Source organism: Chaetomium globosum, genomic scaffold, assembly GCF_000143365.1.
Source record: "Chaetomium globosum CBS 148.51 scaffold_7 genomic scaffold, whole genome shotgun sequence".
Classification (NCBI taxonomy): Eukaryota; Fungi; Ascomycota; class Sordariomycetes; order Sordariales; family Chaetomiaceae; genus Chaetomium; species Chaetomium globosum.
The window spans coordinates 3,317,108-3,335,466 of record NT_165982.1 but is presented as its reverse complement, the minus strand read 5'-3'; the positions used below and the strand labels follow the sequence as shown (position 1 = coordinate 3,335,466).

General features: G+C 55.7%; 8 protein-coding genes across 8 annotated transcripts; 5 read left to right on the top strand and 3 right to left on the bottom strand.

Moving 5' to 3' along the window:
* Positions 1-472: 472 nt before the first annotated feature.
* Positions 473-1,934, top strand: CHGG_10627 (uncharacterized protein; the record flags this gene model as incomplete). The annotated part of the gene is made up of 4 exons (XM_001228553.1): positions 473-589; positions 642-735; positions 818-1,268; positions 1,343-1,934. 4 exons carry the CDS (start codon positions 473-475, stop codon positions 1,932-1,934), a joined length of 1,254 nt encoding a protein of 417 aa, XP_001228554.1.
* A 272-nt stretch (positions 1,935-2,206) lies between these two features.
* Positions 2,207-3,458, bottom strand: CHGG_10626 (uncharacterized protein; the record flags this gene model as incomplete). Its single annotated transcript, XM_001228552.1, has 2 exons — positions 2,207-2,884; positions 2,940-3,458. The coding sequence occupies 2 exons, from the start codon at positions 3,456-3,458 to the stop codon at positions 2,207-2,209; spliced, it is 1,197 nt and encodes a 398-aa protein (XP_001228553.1).
* A 996-nt stretch (positions 3,459-4,454) lies between these two features.
* CHGG_10625 (uncharacterized protein) lies at positions 4,455-5,205 on the top strand (the record flags this gene model as incomplete). The annotated part of the gene is made up of 2 exons (XM_001228551.1): positions 4,455-4,458; positions 4,544-5,205. 2 exons carry the CDS (start codon positions 4,455-4,457, stop codon positions 5,203-5,205), a joined length of 666 nt encoding a protein of 221 aa, XP_001228552.1.
* A 1,260-nt stretch (positions 5,206-6,465) lies between these two features.
* On the top strand, positions 6,466-6,784 carry CHGG_10624 (uncharacterized protein; the record flags this gene model as incomplete). Its single annotated transcript, XM_001228550.1, has 2 exons — positions 6,466-6,534; positions 6,629-6,784. The coding sequence occupies 2 exons, from the start codon at positions 6,466-6,468 to the stop codon at positions 6,782-6,784; spliced, it is 225 nt and encodes a 74-aa protein (XP_001228551.1).
* A 955-nt stretch (positions 6,785-7,739) lies between these two features.
* CHGG_10623 (uncharacterized protein) lies at positions 7,740-10,821 on the top strand (the record flags this gene model as incomplete). The annotated part of the gene is made up of 6 exons (XM_001228549.1): positions 7,740-8,194; positions 8,254-9,391; positions 9,445-9,552; positions 9,637-10,118; positions 10,206-10,551; positions 10,627-10,821. 6 exons carry the CDS (start codon positions 7,740-7,742, stop codon positions 10,819-10,821), a joined length of 2,724 nt encoding a protein of 907 aa, XP_001228550.1.
* A 457-nt stretch (positions 10,822-11,278) lies between these two features.
* On the bottom strand, positions 11,279-11,758 carry CHGG_10622 (uncharacterized protein; the record flags this gene model as incomplete). Its single annotated transcript, XM_001228548.1, has 1 exon — positions 11,279-11,758. The coding sequence occupies one exon, from the start codon at positions 11,756-11,758 to the stop codon at positions 11,279-11,281; it is 480 nt and encodes a 159-aa protein (XP_001228549.1).
* Positions 11,759-12,279: 521 nt separating this feature from the next.
* Positions 12,280-13,506, bottom strand: CHGG_10621 (uncharacterized protein; the record flags this gene model as incomplete). Its single annotated transcript, XM_001228547.1, has 1 exon — positions 12,280-13,506. One exon carries the CDS (start codon positions 13,504-13,506, stop codon positions 12,280-12,282), a length of 1,227 nt encoding a protein of 408 aa, XP_001228548.1.
* A 1,632-nt stretch (positions 13,507-15,138) lies between these two features.
* On the top strand, positions 15,139-18,038 carry CHGG_10620 (uncharacterized protein; the record flags this gene model as incomplete). Its single annotated transcript, XM_001228546.1, has 2 exons — positions 15,139-15,242; positions 15,317-18,038. 2 exons carry the CDS (start codon positions 15,139-15,141, stop codon positions 18,036-18,038), a joined length of 2,826 nt encoding a protein of 941 aa, XP_001228547.1.
* Between the last annotated feature and the right edge of the window lie 321 nt (positions 18,039-18,359).

Genomic DNA, 18,359 nt, shown 5'->3' with positions numbered 1-18,359 from the left:
CATTGGATCGCGTCAAGTGCAACTGCTGCCGGCATTCTCGCCGCGGGGTATGACGTTGCATGAACAGCGATCAGCTGGACATTTAATCGTCCGCCAATCACTACTAGCTCGGGAAGTCCATTTCCCAGCACCCGGGACCGTTTAAATGCCAGAGCAACACTGTTGATTGGAGCGCCTCAGCCGCCTGCAGCTCGTTACCCGGACTCGACGACAGGGAAACATCGTCGTTTGTGGGTTCATCCGACATCAAGCTCAAAGTCATCAGTAGCGTTGACGATCCACCGTTTCTCGCCTCCGAGACAGCCATTTCCTAGACGGGCCAACGTCTGGGTACTACCTAACGGGGAATTCGAACACAGGGCGGGGTATTTAGTCTAAAGCAGGAACAACCGCTCTTTGACGATTTAAGTCAGTGAGCAACTCATCAATCCCGCCCCGCATCTTTTCACCAACCTTTGCCCCTGGCGCAAACATGCCCACCATGAACTCCGCTTTGAAGGCTCTGTTCTTTGCCTTGGTCCAGCTGCAAGCTGCCGAAGCTCTGGACAATGGAATCGGCCGAAAGCCTCATATGGGGTGGAGCAGTTGGGTAAGAGACCTGGCCCCCGGCCTGGAGTCTGTATGCTCACAATATATCTTAGAATGTTGCCCAATGTAATTCTGCTTCTGCAAAGTATGCAATCGACACGGCAAACAAATTCATCTCTCTTGGTCTCAAGGACCTAGGGTATGAGTGTGAGTATCCGCCTAGATTCCAAGTCCATGTGGTGACCCTAGCATGATACATTTAAGTGCTAACCGGAGATGCTCTGCTCAGACATCAACATTGATGACTGCTGGACAACTCGGTCCCGGGACGGCAACGGCAAGCTTGTGCCCGACCCCAGCAAGTGGCCCAACGGCATCAAGCCGGTGGTCGACCAGATCCACGGCATGGGCCTAAAGTTTGGTCTCTATGGCTGCGCCGGCCAGCAGACTTGTGCTGGTTTCCCCGGAAGCGACGGGTCTAAGCACGCTGCGTCGGATGTCGCTCAGTTGGCCGATTGGGGGGTTGACTTCTGGAAATACGACAACTGTTACACGCCTTGCCTGGATAACCCACCCCCGCAGACCTGCGGACGGCCCAATGGTAACACCAAGACTTGGTATGCCCCCATGCGGGACGCCATCCTCGCTGTCCAGGACAAGCACAAGATTCATTTCAACCTGTGCAACTGGGGTCGCGATGAGGTTTGGAAATGGGGTGCCGAGTACGGCCACTCGTGGAGGTAAGCAAACCAAGCTCCTATTTATCACCGCCATCACCGCCTTGCCCTCGACTTCCTGTACTAACCCCCACCAGGATGAGCACAGACAACTGGGGTGACTGGGCCAGCGTCGAGCGCATTGGCAGCTCGTCCGCCGCCATCTCCGGCTACAGCGGACCCGGTGGCTTCAACGACCTCGACATGCTGTACCTGGGGTCGTCCAAGATCAATGCCGATCAGGAGCGCATCCACTTCGGTCTCTGGGCCATCGCGAAATCCCCGCTGGTCCTCGGTCTCGACCTCAACAAGATCTCGGACTGGACCCTTGGCATCATTCGCAACAAGGGCATCATCGCCATCAACCAGGACTCCCTGGGCAAGCCCGCCACCACCTTCACCCCGCCGGGCAAGCAGGGCCCGGTCAACGGGAAGATCCACCCGTACTGGGCCGGCCCTCTCAGCGACGGCGTCGTTATTGGGCTTTGTGCTGGCACCTCGGGCGGCACCTACGGCGTTAGCTTCAAGGATGTGCCGGGCCTGAGCGACAGCGAATACTCGTGGGAGGAGATGTACACGGGCCAGAAGGGGACCGGGAAGAGCATCTCTTTCGACATCAAGCTTCATGATATGCGGGTTATCAAGGTGACGACGACTCCTCGCAAGATCCGGGGAAGTACGGCGCTTTAACTCAGTTGCCATGATACTTGAGGCGTGGAGGGCCGTATGCAAGGTCACGGTTGCGGCTACGAGGGAGTCAAAATAACAAAGCGTGAATGAAGCCTAGCTCATTAGTTGTACACAACCCCTGCGTGCCTTGCTCTTTCAAAGCGTAAATTGATATCGTGATTTCCTCGTTTAAATTAATAGACGAAGCGGCGAGTGATCTTACAACCAGCAGAACAGCACAATTATGGTCACTGACCCCGTATATCGTACATAAAACTGCCTTTAGACGGCCCCTACTCATCCACGGCACCATAACTCTTCATCAGGTCCACGAAAGGGCCCGGACCCTCGGCGAACATATACTTGGTCATCCCGAGACCCTCGCTGACGGACTTGGCCCCACGAGGAAACATGCCAGCCTCATACTCCTCCACGGCCTTGTCCAGGCCGTCGAGCCCGTGTTCCGCAATCTTCTTCGCCAGGTCCAGTGCGTCCGCCATGGCAAGATTCACTCCCTCCCCGTTCGGAACAGAGAGGTGGGCGGCGTCTCCAATGAGCGTTGCGTCTGGGACCGACTTCCACTTGATGTCCTCTACAGCAAAGCTGCAAAGCCGCCAGACACGGAAGTCGGTCGAGTGGCGTATCATGTGCTGGTATTCGTCCGCCCAGCCTATGAAGAGTCCCGCTAGGAGCTGTCTCGTCGAATCCAGATCATCGAGGTTTACCCCCTCCCCACGGAAGAAGTCCTCAGGCACCTCGAGCCCAAAGTAGGTTCTGTAAGAGCCATCGCCCTGCCGCTGCGTCAAGATGAGCTTCTTGTCCCCGACTGTCATCGACATCCCGGCCCCAGCCCTCTGAGCAAGACTAGCCCCAGAGCGGATTGTCGCGGTTGATCCTTCCCTCAAGGTAGCTCCGTTTCGAGTACGTTGGCGTAGCGTCCGTGACCTAACTGCGTCAGCCCTCCATCCAAGCTCAACCATAATAAACCAAAACAAAACAACCAAGGCAACATACCAGCTTTCTAACCTGGCTCCACGCCCCATCTGCACCAACAACCAACCGCCACCCGGACACCACCTCCCCATTCCCAAACCGCAATACAACCCTCCCATCCCCCCCCCTCTCCGCCCTCTCCAACCCACAACCCCACCTAACATTCTCCCCCGGCACCCCTCCCAACAACACCCGCGCCAACTCCCCCCGATCAATCTCCGGCGCATCCCTGCCCTGCCCCATCCGAAACACCCGCCTCCCCGCCCGATCAAACACCGACACCACTGTATCCTCGTAGCGCGCCATGCGCCGGAACTCATCGAACAGCCCGGCCTCTCGGAGCGCGAGCTGGCCTGTCCCGGGGCGGATGTCTAGGCTGCCGCCGGCGGTGTGGGATGGGGAGGAGGAGGGGGATGGGGAGAAGGAGGGGGACGGGGAGGGCGGGGCCGTGGAGCGCTCGAAGAGGGTGTAGGGGATGGAGTGACGCGTGAGGAGCGTGGCGAGGGTGAGGCCGGCGGGGCCCGCGCCGATGATGGCGATGGGGGTTGGCATGTTGATGGCGTGGGGTGATGGATGATGGGGGTGTTATGTTTACATGTATGTTGAAGCCAAGGAGAGGTGTTGGAGGTTTGGAGCGGCTCCTTTTGAAGTTGAACTCTCCCCGTATCCTGAACCCCGTCGTCAGTGGTAAAGTCCGAGCGAGCCAAGCGTATCCCTGGTTGTGAGCCTTGCGTGTGGACGGCTGTGACTCTTTGTGTCGTCGTTGGATGAGTCGGACCGTGGACGCGTATGTCTCTCGGTGTTGATGATGTCCGGGATTTCCTGATTGGTTGCTCGGTGGTTTCAAACCTCCGAACGCAAGCTATCACTGGCAAAGCCACGTACTCATCCCCTATCTATCACCCATATCTCAAAATTAGCGAAGGAAACGATGGCATCAACTGGCGAATTCTTCAATTAAACATGGACACCTTTGCCCGAGGTGGGCTCGCGTTAATATGGCGCCGGGGCAAGTAGCGCGCGACGCGAGACATCCAGCCTAACTAGGGCTGAGGCGTCCACAACACACTTGACAGCAACCCCATCGTCGGTGAAGGATCCGTAAAGCCCGTCCGTTTTGCCGAGCACGGCCAGCTTGCCGCACAGTTGGATCTCGCGCGCCGAGTACTGGCCATGAACCGGGCACTTGACCCTACAAGAGGGAGACCGTAGAGCCTCGGATCACTGAAGACGCTGTCGCCTCTTTCCACCGTTCCAGCACTATCCTATTTTACCCAAGTGAGTATTGAAGATCAATGTGATCGTTGATGTTTTCTCTTGCTTCCTTGTTGGCAAAACATTCCCATTCAACACATTTCTCATTTTGGCCTTGTTGATGAAGGCAGCCTAAGTTAAACTTACAATATTACGACCGATCCCCACGGATGTGGGAGGCGAGCCGGCAAATAAAGGCATCACTAAGGCCCTCGGGAAGGCCCAGAACAAGAGCTTGCGGATTGTGGCGGGAGCCTTTAAGTCTACCCCCATCCGTAACCTCGAGACAGAGACATGGGTACCACCATTGGACTTGTACCTAAACAAACGGCTTGCAGATTTCGAAAACCGACTCCAACGACCCGATCTGGACGAGGGTCGAGGCGGCAAGAAGATGGCGGCGAGCGTTGTCCTCACCGCCTGCCGCAAGACACAGCAGAGACTTAGCTCGAGGAGGGGCAACAGGAGCCGACCGCGAACCTTGGAACCTCAAGGGCCTACGGCGGTGGAGAGAGCCGCGGGCACGGTCATGCGCTGGACGGGGGGAACCGTTGATACGAACAGGGTAGTAGAAGAGGCTTGGAAAGCGAGGTGGTTAAAAGAACGGGACGGCAGGGCAATCACCAGGCCGACGGACGATTTTGACCATCAGCAGGAGACGCTATTCCGGAACGAAACCCTAAGGAGGCACGACGGTCTCAGCAAGGCGAAGAGCTCACTGCTGATTCAAATCCGGACGGGAGCAATAGGCTTACGGGACTTCTTGTTTACACGGGGAGTCCCAGAGGTTCTGACTCCTGCCTGCGAGTGTGGCGAGGGACGAGAGACTGCCGAACACCTGGTAGTGTGGTGTTTGGCCCCACCGTTGACTAGAAGATGGGAGAGAACTGGAATTCGGACACGACGGGACTTTTACTCTGTTCTACACGGTATCAATCCCACGACTACACGGCTCGCGAGGAGAGTTCTCGACTGGCTGATGGACTCGGGGAAGCTGCCGATGTACAACTTAGCCAGGAGGCTCGAGCTGGAAGCGGCGGCCTGAAGCGCCCCCGTTCGGAGGCCAGGAGGCCTCCTCTCTTTGTATATGTAGGCTCACTAAAACGCATCGCTCCTTGATTGTTGGTATGGGTTTTTCACCCGGCCCGGGAGGGCACGGTTTTCCTGTACACTAAATAGCTGAGGGTCCGGCACGCCCTAGGGCATAGCGGAGTATGAATAATAATAATATTACGACCGGTTGCTCCTTGTTGACGGAGCGTTAAGAATAGCTGGTATAGCGGTGAACAAACGGCCCAGGCTAGGATTCAACTCGGGGTGGGAAGAGTCAGAGTCTTAGTTCCCAACGAGAATCAGGACCTCCGCAGGAACACACACGGTAGCCAGATCAGCCAAGTGTTTGCCTATTCGGAGTGACAGCAGGGTGGCCAGAGTGTCGTGGGACACGGCTGCAAGAGCGCCAGTAGGCCCACAACCGATGGACCGAGGTAGACCTTGGGTTCGTCGGATCACCCATGAGTTTGTTGACGGCGCAGTTGTGTTAAGTTGCTTCTCCTTGATATAATGCGCGTATTATTACTAGGATACTCCGATAGCTACCTAGGTATTTTATTAAATATCTCTACCTTTTCATATCACTTCCGTTGCCCTGTCCACCCAGTGCCCTCGCAGCACTGACTTGTTTACTCGCCCCGCCTACATCAACTAGAACCTAGATGACTATCTAAAGTTAGCACAGTTGAACGGCGTACAAGATGGTCGCGCCCTATGCAAGCTAAGTCCTTGTGCAAGCTCAGTGGCCCGAGTAGTCAAATCTGAGTCAGACAACGCACTATGCTTGCATTAACCCGCTGGGGCATCGTGGATAGAACAACAGAGCCACTCACCCCTTTACAGCTTTTTATTGGCAGAGCAGCAGAGTTAAGACATTTTTTGCCGCTCATGACCCTGCACCTGGACGGGCCAGAATCCGATGCTGCCTTATAGGGTGAGATGATCAACACCGAAAGCGAGGAACCAACGACGGGAGTGCGACGAAGCCAACCAAAAGGACTGCAACGTAGATCTTGCTCCAGATTGAGTCTTGATGACAACTTATTTTGAATCCTTCGGAAACCAAGGTCGTAACCAAGAAGGCTATGTCTTTTGAGGGAGAGAAGTCTCCGGAGACAGCCTACCTACCTAACTTAGTACGGTGCTCCCAGAAAAGGGATAAATAGACCCGCGAGAAGCCTTGAAACCGCTTCTTACTTTCCACATTCATTACAACACACCAAGCCTTCGTCACCAACACCAAAACGCCAACATGCAACTCACCAGCTTTTTCGCCCTCGCCTTCGCCGCCCTGGCTGCCGCCAGCGCCATCCCAGCTGAGGTACATGCCACCTCCTCCTCTAATCTCACCTACTCACCCTCCATATGCCGTCCCATTCAGAATCACTAACACGGTCTGTTCTCTGTCTTATTAGCTCCAAGAACGGCAATGCGTCGGCAACCTCGGCGGGTGCAACAAGCGGGCTAGCGCCGCCGTCGGCCGCCAGTGCTGCGGCGGCCTGTTCTGCTGCGGCGTCGTCGGCTCCAACAACGTCTGCCAGACGGCCAACACCTGCGGTGAGCCGGCGTAAAGGGCCTGAGTCGGAAGACAGATGGGATGGTTGATGGTCTGGGTGGGATTGCTGTCAGGGTAGGCTTGGAAACAAGGCGCGGGGTTTACTTAGTGTAGCTCAGCTCTGAGGCAAAGAGATATATCCTGACCGGATGGCTCCCCTCCTTGCCTTGCCTTTGCCTCAGCTTCGGCGGAACTGTGTATGTTTCTGGCAAGGTCAACCACCCCATTCCGTGGGGGATTGTTTCGAGTCGGGACAAGTGATTCTCTGCGTATGTTGGGGGTTCTATTACAACATTGCCGCTTGAGATAGCAACATAATCCCGTCTACGGATCAGAACTAGGGTAGCTCTGTCGATTGCGCGTTATAAGGGGTCACTGTAGCTCTTATATAACGCAACATTCCACCATAACTAGGACACCTGGACACGCTGTTCCATCCTACACACTCGTGACAGTGCTTCCTTCCCCACCCACAACGGCATGAATGAGGATACACATTCCTGAAATGCAGCTGGAAAAGGACTGAAGGTAGGTTGATGATTACTAGAGGTCGTTGGATCTCCAACGCTCCAAGACAGAGCACCGTCATTCAAGTGTTCTAATTTGTGACATGAGGTGGGTAACGTGAGCGCTGATTCTTTTATTGTGGTATTTGGCGTTTCGGCTAGGACTGGCATTCACTAATATGTCCTGGGCCCCTTTTTTAGGGACGCGGCTGGAAGGAGAAGAAGGATGGCTGGATGATGTACGAATAGCCGCCCAAGCATCTCACCTCGCCAAAATTGGCTTAGCACATGACAGGTCAGCTCTGTCTTACATAATTATGCATAAACTGGGCAGCGTGGCAGCCTCAAGGTAGGCTGAGCAAGCGGGGGAGGGGAGCCGCGAGCCTGAGAGTGCGGAAGTCTGAGCCGAGCCGGTGATATCCTAAAAGTTGTACGGAACCGGTGTCGGCCACCATCATACATGATATGGATCCGCTATCCATCGCGGCCAGCGCTGCAGGGCTTGCGACTGGATGCACCAGGATTGTTGCCACTCTTTACACGTGGATCGACGACACCATCTCGGTCGATGAGAATGTTGCTGGTCTATCCGATGAGATCAAGGCTCTCGGAAGAGTCCTGAACTCTATCAGCAGTGCCTCCGCGTTGGCCCCGCGTCCCGTCCTGGCCGAGATTGACCCTGATGGAAACCTGTGGGCAGTGGTTACGGCCACATTGGGCGACATCAGCAACACGCTCGGAAAGCTGAGCCAGCTCCTGGGCGAGGTCGAGAAGAGCAGCCGTGTTTTCAGCCGAGGTTTTCTCAGAAAGCCAACAAAGCAGATCAGGTTTGGTCTTCGGTCCAAGGAATTTGTCACATGCAAGGACAGGGTTCAATCATACAATACCGCCATGACCAGTGCTTTGCAGATGATCAACGTGTAGGTTATTCTGTCTTCACAAAACAAACGGCTTGTGCGGCTAAACAAACGTCTGGTAGGTGTCTCATGATCCACAACAACTCTTCTCAGGATGCCGTTTTCAGTATGCTCTACGGACTGAGATCCCAGATTGGACGCGTCGAAGTTGCTTTGCATCAGGGGGCGGAACCACAATCCGGGCCGGCCGGGTCCAGCCAGGACGACGACGGCAAGCAAATCACCACAAATCTTCGACAGTTTGTGCGTGTCGCTGAGACATTTCACTCCAATGCAAGCGCCATTACGAGAGAAGGCCCAAGATCAACAGTTTGGGGAGGCAGCGTGCTAGGCGAACCCTTGACGAGGGAGCAACTCTTCAAAATTGAAAGCTGGATCCCCCAACCGAGTATCACTCAACCTCAACAAGGCGGAGCCCCATCACAAACCACTATTGTTAACCCGTCCTACCATTCGGACTCGGACGACGATATCGACGAGGCTCTGATTAAACGACTCCGAGAGCTCGCTGTCGACAGCCGGCAAAAAGGGGACCACCTCAAAGCCGAGAACTTTTACCGGAAGGTGATCAACCGCTCTGAGGCTAGCGAATCAAACTATGATCCTCAGGATCTAGTTGATGATAGAATTAATCTAGCCTATGCATGCTTGCATCAGAGGAAATGGACTGACGCAGAGACCATCATTCTCCCCATCGCTATGGAACGGAAGTTGGGCGATATTACAATCTATATCGGTCTCCACGCCTTGGCCCTCGCGCACATGGATAGCTCCAACTTTGCAATGGCTGACAAGTGCTGCAAACGGGCGCTCTGGGGCAAGCGCAAGATTCTTGGAAAGGAAAATCCTTCATGCTGGGAAACGTTGGCTTTGCTCTCCCGCCTTTGCGAAGCACGGGGTGATCCGGAGGAAGCTGAAGCCCACCAGACATTCATCCCCGCGTCATACCAACCAGTACTACACCTTGACCCGCTAGTTTATCTTAATGGGTATAATAAAAAGCCACCACCACCTCCGACAATTCCTCCGACACGTTCTCCCTCAACCACTAAGGCCTCGCAAACTCGAAACCTGGTAGTCGGCGTACACTTTGGGACAGTACAGACCGCTGTGTCTTTTGCGTTAGCTACCAATCCCATTGTGGAAGAGGGGATCATTGACAAGTGGCCAACTCGGAGTGGGACCAAGACCGACTCTACGGTATTTTTGAAGGCGGTAGTTGTTTTCTAGAGATCAAAGCTAACATATCACAGGTTCCAAGTGTTGTCTACTACGGCCCTGAGCCTACTCGGACAGTAGTCGGTTGGGGGTATGACATAGAGGATGCCCTCAAGCCTTCCGGCTATCCAAAGCCCGGCATAGTATGTCCCTGAGTGACACATGATTCGAGATCGAGACACCCCACAGCACCTTTCCTGCTCCAAGCTGTTAACGTTTTCGTATAGGAAAAGTCGGAGTGGTTCATACTGGGCTTGATGAACCCTGACCGGACGTATGTCGACGCCACGCAGATCCCAAGTCCTCCAACCGGAAAGTCCAACATCGATGTGGTCGCCGACTACCTGTCCGAACTCCACGATGCTATTTGGTCCGCCCTTTGCAGTTCATTCGACATGGAAGAGATGCAAATCCGGTGGTGGTTTGCGATCCCGCCCGTCTGGGACGGTCTCGGAGGAGCCCCTCTCCGTGCTTCAGCCCTCCGAGCCGGCTTCATCCGCGATGAAAATGATGACAAGATCTTCTTCGTTACTGAGCCGGTGGCAGACCTGTTGTACTGTTGCAAAACCCTGCTCGGCCCCCAGCCGTCAGACACCTTCCTGGTTGTGGTTGCCAGCGCGGGAGCAGTAGATGTAGCCACTTACGAAGTTATTAAAGGGAATCCTCTTGACCTGAAGCAACTGACCACCCCAACGGGGGACTTTTGTGGGTAAGTGCACACGCCTTGGCTACCTAGTAATACTAACGGTCTCAGCGGACCGAGCTGGGGACTTGACTGACCATATATTGTCGGCAGATCAACGGCCGTGGTACGAAATTTCAGCAACCTGTTGCAGGACAGGGTGAAGAAGTTGAAGCTTCCAGAAGGCTCCGTGATTGCTGCGCGTACCTATGCGAAAGGCATAATCGACTTTAGCAATCGAATCAAGCACAGCTTTAGCGACGATGGCAGCACATGGGCCGTCAAAGTCGGCCTCTCCGTCGACTACCCGGATGCTGGCATCGATAGAGAGTCCGGTTGCATGGCCGTAACGAACAAGCTTATGCGTGCCTGCTTTGACCCGCCCGTGAATCGGGTGATTGAGTTGATCACGGACCAGTTGGCGAGTGTCGGGAAGCAACATCCAGAGACAAGTGTGAAGGTATGATGGAACCCGGATAGCCTAGGGATATGCATGAAAATGTCTTTTCTGAGGCCAACTAACAGTTCTATCCAGGCTATTCTCCTCACCGGCGAATTCTCCCCGTCGGTGTATCTTGTGAACCAAATCAAGCGGCATGTCGGAGACCTGTTCGGCATAACTGTGGTAGGGCCCTCGGATGCCTTGACAGATGTCGCCAGAGGAGCGGTGACGGCGGGGGTCCTTCAAGACCATGGCCTCTTGTCTGCGGAATATCGTACCCACGATTAGCTGTGGGGGTACTATCTTTGGGATAGCCACGTGCCTACAGTAGTAGGGTGTCCTTCGCGGCCTCCAGGCCACTAACCAGATAATCTTATTGCCTCAATCCCTCATGTAGCGGGCTCTCTGGGGGATATCATATGGCCTGGAGAAGGGGAGCCGTCCGTGATGCGAGATGACCTTAGAAGAGTCTCAATAACAAGGCTATGGCTGCGAAAGCCAAAATGAGAGATAGCAGATTCTCCCATCGCCGTAGATGACCCTCCTACCATCCTCCCCCTCTCTGCGCTCCCCAGTTCTTTGCTCGTCCTACCCCGTTTATCTGACACCTCTCCCCACCCTCCAGCCGTCCTTGCCCCCTCGACTCATGGACCATAGACACCCCATCCCGCAGCACAACCCACCCTAAAAATCCGTAACCCTCCCATTAAAACTCCAATCCCCGCCACTCCCCCACCTCAACGGCTCATTCTTCGGCCCGCCCACCTCGCCCGTCGCCGGGTTCTTGTCGCCGGCAAACTCGGGCGGCGCGCCCTTGCGCATCCCGCCGCTGAAACTGCCCGCGCTCGGGCCCAGCTCTTCTATCCCCGTCCCCGCCGCAGTCGCAGTCGCTTCTGTTTGTGTTTGAGTTTTGAGTTTGGGCTCCGGAGGGGGTGGAGACGTGGCGCGAGGTGGTGAGCGGGTCGGAAGGGGGAGCGGAGGCGGAGCTGGCGGAGGCGGGGATGGTGGTGTGGGAGGAGAGCGCGGCTTCGGCGGCGCGTTGCAGGCGCTCGAACTCGGCTTGTTGGTCGGCGGGGAGGCGCGGCGGGGAGGGGCCGGTTTGGAGGAAGGAGGATGCGAGGCGCGCGGATGGTGATGACGTTGGGGTTCGGGGTGGTGTTCGTGGGGTGGTGGTGCGGGAGAGGGTGCGCGGGAGGGCGTGGCGGAGGGGGAGGAGGCGCGACATTTTTGGAGCGTTTTTTTTTTACTGGTCTAGTTCGTTGTGTTGAGGTGGTTCGATGTTTGGAAATCCCCTAAAAGATAATTTCGTGGTGATTAGCAGTGGGCGGTTCGGTGTTTGTGGCGGCGAGCTCGGGACAAGCATCGGCGAACTGGGTTGTCCGAGGCAATGCCGGAAACGGGTGGGTCTCGGTTCTTCTCGGGATGCGGGTCCAGAGCGCGACTTGAAGGCCGATAAGGGTCACCGCGCCACTCATCTTCTATGCCGTTGAACTGCTGGCTCGTCCAAGGAGTTGAAAGTGACCATGGTCAAGGAATGGCTGATCAATGCTCTAGTTTTCGATGGTTACGAGAGGCCGTTGCCGAGACACCTTACACCAGAACCGAGAGTGCAACTTGGAGAAATGGATCCCAGAAAAGAAGTCTCATGCTCAGTATTGCTTGCGTGGGATGCAAATTGGGATCCCAATTCTACAGCGCTTGCTTCATGTTCTTGTTTATACAGTGTAAAACATCTCAGCCAGTCTATCACTTCCTCTTCGAGATCCTTTCGGACACTCGCCGCACTTTTGAAGGTGGCCTTGACGATTCGTGGTCGCTCTCTTCCTCCTCATCCTCCTCGACATCGTCATGGTCAACTTCGTCTTCGTCAAGGGACTCTGCGTCCGCCAGCTCCTCGTCTACCCCATCATCAAACTCATCATCGTCCTCCTCTTCAGAGTCTGAGATGACTGTCGCTCCAGCCGGGAAATCATCGTCCTCGTCCCCGCCAATCCGCCCAATGGCCCCGTTGGTGAGCGCCTTGCCGAGGGTCTCCTGGCCCTCCACGTATACGACACCTGGTTCGTCCACGTCTTCCTCCTCTTCCTCGCTAAATTCTTCCTCGTTTGCACCGCGAATCCGGGCGGCGCCAGTCGACTTGATCGACTTCCGGAACCTCATCTGCGAGTCCAACATATCCAGCTTCCCCTTGAGCGCAAGCAGGCTCGACAGACCCCGGGAGCGCTCTTCCAACACCTTGCTGAGCTCCCCTAACCGGGCAACAAGGTCCGGTTGTGTAACGAGCGCACCTCCGTGCGCGACCAGCGTCCATTGCATCCATCTCATGAGCCCAAAGGCGCGGCCCGGCCGGCGGTGCATGCGCGCCGAGAGCTTGGAAAGGAGGGTGTTGGCGAGGGATGAGTCCAGGCGGTTGATGGTGTTTTCTATTATCTTGACGTCGGTCGTCTGAAGGCAGGATTCGAGGAGGTCCGCGTCGTCGGTCCGGAGCGCTTGCGTCAGCACTGTGCCGAGAGAGGTCGCGTTGGGCGGGGCTATAGGCCGCTGTTGAACCGCCTGACGAGATGTCTGAGTGGCCGCTGCCTGGGCGGCAAGGGAAGCGGGGACGTCGATCGTCGAGTTACCGCGAACAAGATCACCAAAGGTCGGCGATGTCGGCTCGCCGTCTGAATTGTCGACCCCGTCTTGCATTACCGCATCTGTATCCATTTCATCACGAGCCCCCCTCGTCTTTGTGATCGCGGTGGAATTGGGCTGTTCGTTGGTCTCGTCTTCGCTTAGACCCTCCTCATCGTTGTCGGAACCAGAAGGAACCTCCATCTCGACATCTGCAGCCGCTTTCGAGGCTGCTTTTGAGGATAGGCCCGTAGAGACTGCGGTTCTAGTCTCATCGATTTTGGTCCTCACCGGCGCCTTCGCGCTTTGCCTCACCACCGGCTTGGCGAGTGTGGCCGGAGCTTTGCGCTTCGTCGACATCTTGGGTTTTGTTTTGCGCCGGTTAGTCGGGGCTTCGTAAGCAGCACAATACCGCAAGGGAGCAGTCAATTGCAAATCAGATATCGTCTAGTCGCACTATCAGCCAAGAACTCCTGGTCCTGGAGACGTTGCAACTCGAGAAGAGGTAATGAAACTTGTGGTCGCTGGTACAGTGTTGCAGCGCAACGAAAATTTCGGGGTGCAAGCCAAACTTTTTTTTGGGCCGTTTCTCTTGGCAGGCTGGCCAGCCACTAATCTTTCTGTGGCTGAGGACCCCGCTGATGGGGCTTGTAGCCGTCACGTGGGGAGCGTTGCGGCTTCAGTCAGTTGCACGTGCCAGTACGGGTGGTTTCGTTCATCCCGAATTCGCGTCATTCTCGCGTATCCATGTGCATGTGCGAAAGCTTGAAAGGTGTTGGTGCGAAAAACCAAGCTGGTGGTGTTCATATCAACTTGACATCTATCACGGCAAAGCTCCGAATATCTCCGAGCATAATTCATTGAACTGGTGCATGAACATAATACTGCATGTCAAGTGCTTTGTGCCTGTGGTGCTTCAGCACTGCCATTGCATCCAAGGATGATGCTTCCGGGAGTTTGCGTGCACCGAGTTTTATAAGGATGCTGCCGTAGATGCCCCCACCAAAAAAGCTCATCATAGCTTGGGGAATCCAAAGGTATGCAATGTAGGGCTTGGAATTTACCTTAATGGTCGCCTTAACATGTGTCCGACTTCACAGTTGACCAGAGTTCATCAGATTGAAAGAGATGACAAGATGTTTTGTGGGTCATTCGGGAACAGACACAGCAGCCCACTTATTTCATTGATGGGCCAATGATGTGAATCAGAACAACTTGATAAGACCATCCCACCACTCACAGGCGGACCCGCCGATTAGTTTGGGTCCAAGCAGCTCTGATAAATAGCCACCCGCTTCCGACCGGGACTGACACGCATTTTCAACCCCGATTTCTCGAGGAGGTCACGGTACAAAAAACAGACGGGCCCACATCCACTTATTGGACCAACCACATCACCAGTCTCAGCCAAGACAACCCTCGAGCCCCCGCCACTCCTTTGCATCCCTTGCCACACCAGCCACCAAACACCCGCAACCGAGTTTTTCCTTCCCGACCAACGCTGTTCTACGAGGCTGGCACCAAAAGTCTATAATTCTCAGCCTTCCCCCCAGCACCCTATTTTTCGCGAACTCGTGAGTGGTTGCCATTTTTTTTTCTCCCTTTCGCATTTCGCTTCTCGCGATCCAACGCGTGTGCACGGTCCTTCCCACGTCCCACACCCACAATACCCATTCCACTTCCCCGCCACCATTCGCATTTGCCTCATTCACACCAAATCACCTCCAACATTGCCATCGCCACCCGAGGGCATATTGTGCGGCGGATTCTATTTCAGCAGCTGCAACCAACTGAAGCGACTTTCTGCACGTAATCTGCAGCGACTTTCAGCAACGTGGTGAATTTTCACGCGACACAGCGACCTGCACTACTTTTTGCGACCACACCCTCGATTTGCGATCGGCAATCGTGACATGCGTCGCTAACTTGCACCGGCCCCAGCCGATTTGATGTCGCATCGCGCCTAAGTTGCGCAACCACCGAATGGCAGTCATGGCCACTCAACAGTCAGAAGGCGCGCTTCTCAATGAGAAGCCGCTCCAACCATCATTGCCGGTAGGCAAGGAAGGCCCCAACGGGGCGCTAGAGGCAAACGGGTAGGTTGCAAACATCCTTTCGTCGCTTAATCCTCCTGTTGTTGCATCGTATACTTATTTCATCCGCGAAACAGCCATACCATGCCGTCCCCGATTAATTCACAACCCGAATCCGATAACGCGCCCAAGTCAAACGGCGAGACACCTGCCGATACCTCACTTGCCAAGAACGAGGACGCGTTTGCTGCGAACCAAGCCATACCCCGCGATACGAATGACGAAGATCGGTCCGCGAAATCGAAGGGAGAGTCCGAGCAAGATATCGCCAGTAGCATGGATAAGGTAAACATGGATGATGCTACTGCTACGACGCGCGACACTGAGATGCCCGATGCTTCAACTGAACAGGCGTCCGGAGACAAGACGGAACCCCTTTCACCGAAGTCACACCCCCAACCGGAACCCGAGACCCAACCCGACGGTTCAATCAAAGATGAAAAGGACGCCACGGACGATGTTGCGAAGGAGGCACCAGCAGTCCCTGCCGCCCCGGTCGACAAGGAAGACACAACGATGACGGGCACGGACAAACAGACCGAGGCGACAGCGATTGAGGCAGTCCCGGAAGACGCCCGGGATACGGCAGTGACCACCGACACGCCTAAAAGCCTTGCCAACGGCGCGCCCACCCCCGCCGCCGACACTACAAACGGCCATGCCGACCCGTCTACCAGCACCACCGCCGACGCAAACATGTCGGATGCCGCGCAACCCCCTGCCAAGGTTTCGAGGGAACGGGATGAAATCGATAGTGAAGATGAACCCGTAGCGAAGCGTACCAAGGTTGACCATGCGGCCGATCAAGTGCAGGTGAAGACAGGCCCCGTTGAGGACCGCATGCAGGTCGACCAACCAGCCGCGACCTCGAATGCGGAGCCCAAGAAACTTAGCGATGATTCCCTCAACGACAGCCCGATCACAGACTGGCAGAATAAACAGATTCGCGCCGTCCTCGCCGGCGTCAAGAAGACCAAAGTCGGCGCCCCCTTCCGTCTGCCCGTCGAACAGATCTGGCCGATGGTCTGGCCCGAGTACTCGGCCAAGATCACGAACCCAATAGACATCAGCACCATGGAGAAGAAGCTGCGTGGTGACCTTCCTGCTTACGCAAACATGGGGGGATTCAAGGATGATTTGGAACTAATGGTACGAAACGCGATTACCTTCAACGGCGAGGGTCACGACGTGACGAAGCAGGCCACGGCCTGCCGCGATGCAATTCTCGGTCGGATGTCCCAGCAGTACGCCGCCGAGCCTCCCAAGCCCGAGAGGAAGGAAGCGGCCAAGGCGCATACGACCCGCCATGTTGAACCTCGTGCAGCCGTGCCGCCCATTTCTACAGCCAGCGCAGGCCGTCATAGTAAAGGTCCTGCCGCCAGCCCTTCGCAAAAGGCCGTAGTGGAGTCGCCGGCCTTCGCCCTCCCGCCCGGAAACAATGGCATGCCGCTCATCCGGCGAGATTCGACTAAGCCTGACGGCCGGGCCAAGCGGCCGGTGAAGCCCGCGCACTCCAAGGATTTGGTCTACGACACAAAGCGCAAGAAGAAGCTTCCTCTCGATCTCCGCTTCTGCGACGAGTTGCTCACCGAGCTCCGCAAGACGAAGCATTATGACATCAACGCAGCGTTTATGCAACCCGTTGACCCGGTGGCACTCAACATCCCGCATTATCACAAGATCATCAAGAAGCCGATGGACCTCCAGACCATGTCTAACAAGCTTGGATCCGGAGAATACCAGTCTTCGAAGGAGTTCGAGAAGGATTTTGACCTCATCATCAAGAACTGCAAAACCTTCAACGGGGAAGACCACGTTGTTTACAGTCAGGCGCTGAGGCTGCAGGACTTATACCGTGCCGAACTCTCCAAGAGGGATGAGTGGATGGCCAAGCATGCGCCTGTCACCACCGCGGCAGTATCCCACTCCGCGGGCAGAGACGACTCCGACTCTGAGGACGCTGATTCGGAGCCCGACGCCGACGATGACGAGCGCAAGCTTGTTGAGAACCGGCTGGCTACGATCCAAAAGCGCCTGCAAGCTGAGCAAAACAAAGTTAATGAAATGGTTAACTCGGGCACGGCCGATATTACAGATGTTGAGATCGCACAGAGCGTTGTTGCCATGCTGCAGAAACAGCTGATGGGCGAGCGGGCAAAGCTTGCGAACCTCCCTCCCAAGAAGGCAGGCAAGCCGAAAGCACCCAAGGCCAAAAAAGCCAGTGGCGCACTGCCTCACAAGAAGGCTGGCGGTGGTGGTCTGGGCGGCGGTGTTGTTAAGAAGAGCGGTGTCAAGAAGGCGATTCCTAAGAGGAAGATGGGGCCTTTGGAGAAAGAGATCATCATAGAGTCGCTTGCTAGCCTCGACGGCCCGCTGCTTGAGCGGGCGATTGAACTGATCAAGAAAGATACAGGTCAGGGCGAGAACGACGCCGGCGAACTTGAGCTCGATATTGAGACCATCTCTGAGGACGCCCTCGTCAGACTCTACGACATCGCGATCAAGGCCAACCCTAACGCGCGGATCGAAAAGGAGCGGCAGCGGGGCGTGGCAACACCGGCGCAGGCGGAGACTCCCACCGCCAAATCCAAGCAGCCGGCTAAATCTAAGAAAAACAAGCCCATGAGCAAGAGCGAACAGGAGCGCCGCATCCAGCAGCTCAACGAGCTCCGCGCTCAGGCGGGCCGCCAAGGCTCCGGAAGCCAGGAACCGATGGAGTCGATCGAGGGCAACGGAAACGAGCCCGCCGGTCAGCCTGAGCACGAGAGCGAAGACGAGGTCGACTCGGAGGAGGATTAACCGAGCACGTCTCGGCCGCTGCGCTGCTTATTCTTGAGCCCTTCAGCCCCATCCCATCGTCGCTTGGGGCTTTGTCCAGTCCACATCAACATCGTTATCAGGTCAGGGAGGGTGTTGGCTTTCCCGCTTTTTTACGGCGGCACTTGACTCGCCGTAGTTTGCCAGTACCATCAACACCGATAACGGAGACTTCTCGCCCTGACCCTCGCACTTCCTTTTTTTCTCTTTTTTTTTTTCTCCCGCGATGTAGGAATATTCGACCGTGTGTACCATATTAAGCTTTTCTCGGTCTTGGTGGTGGCTAGGGCAGCCTGCCACTTT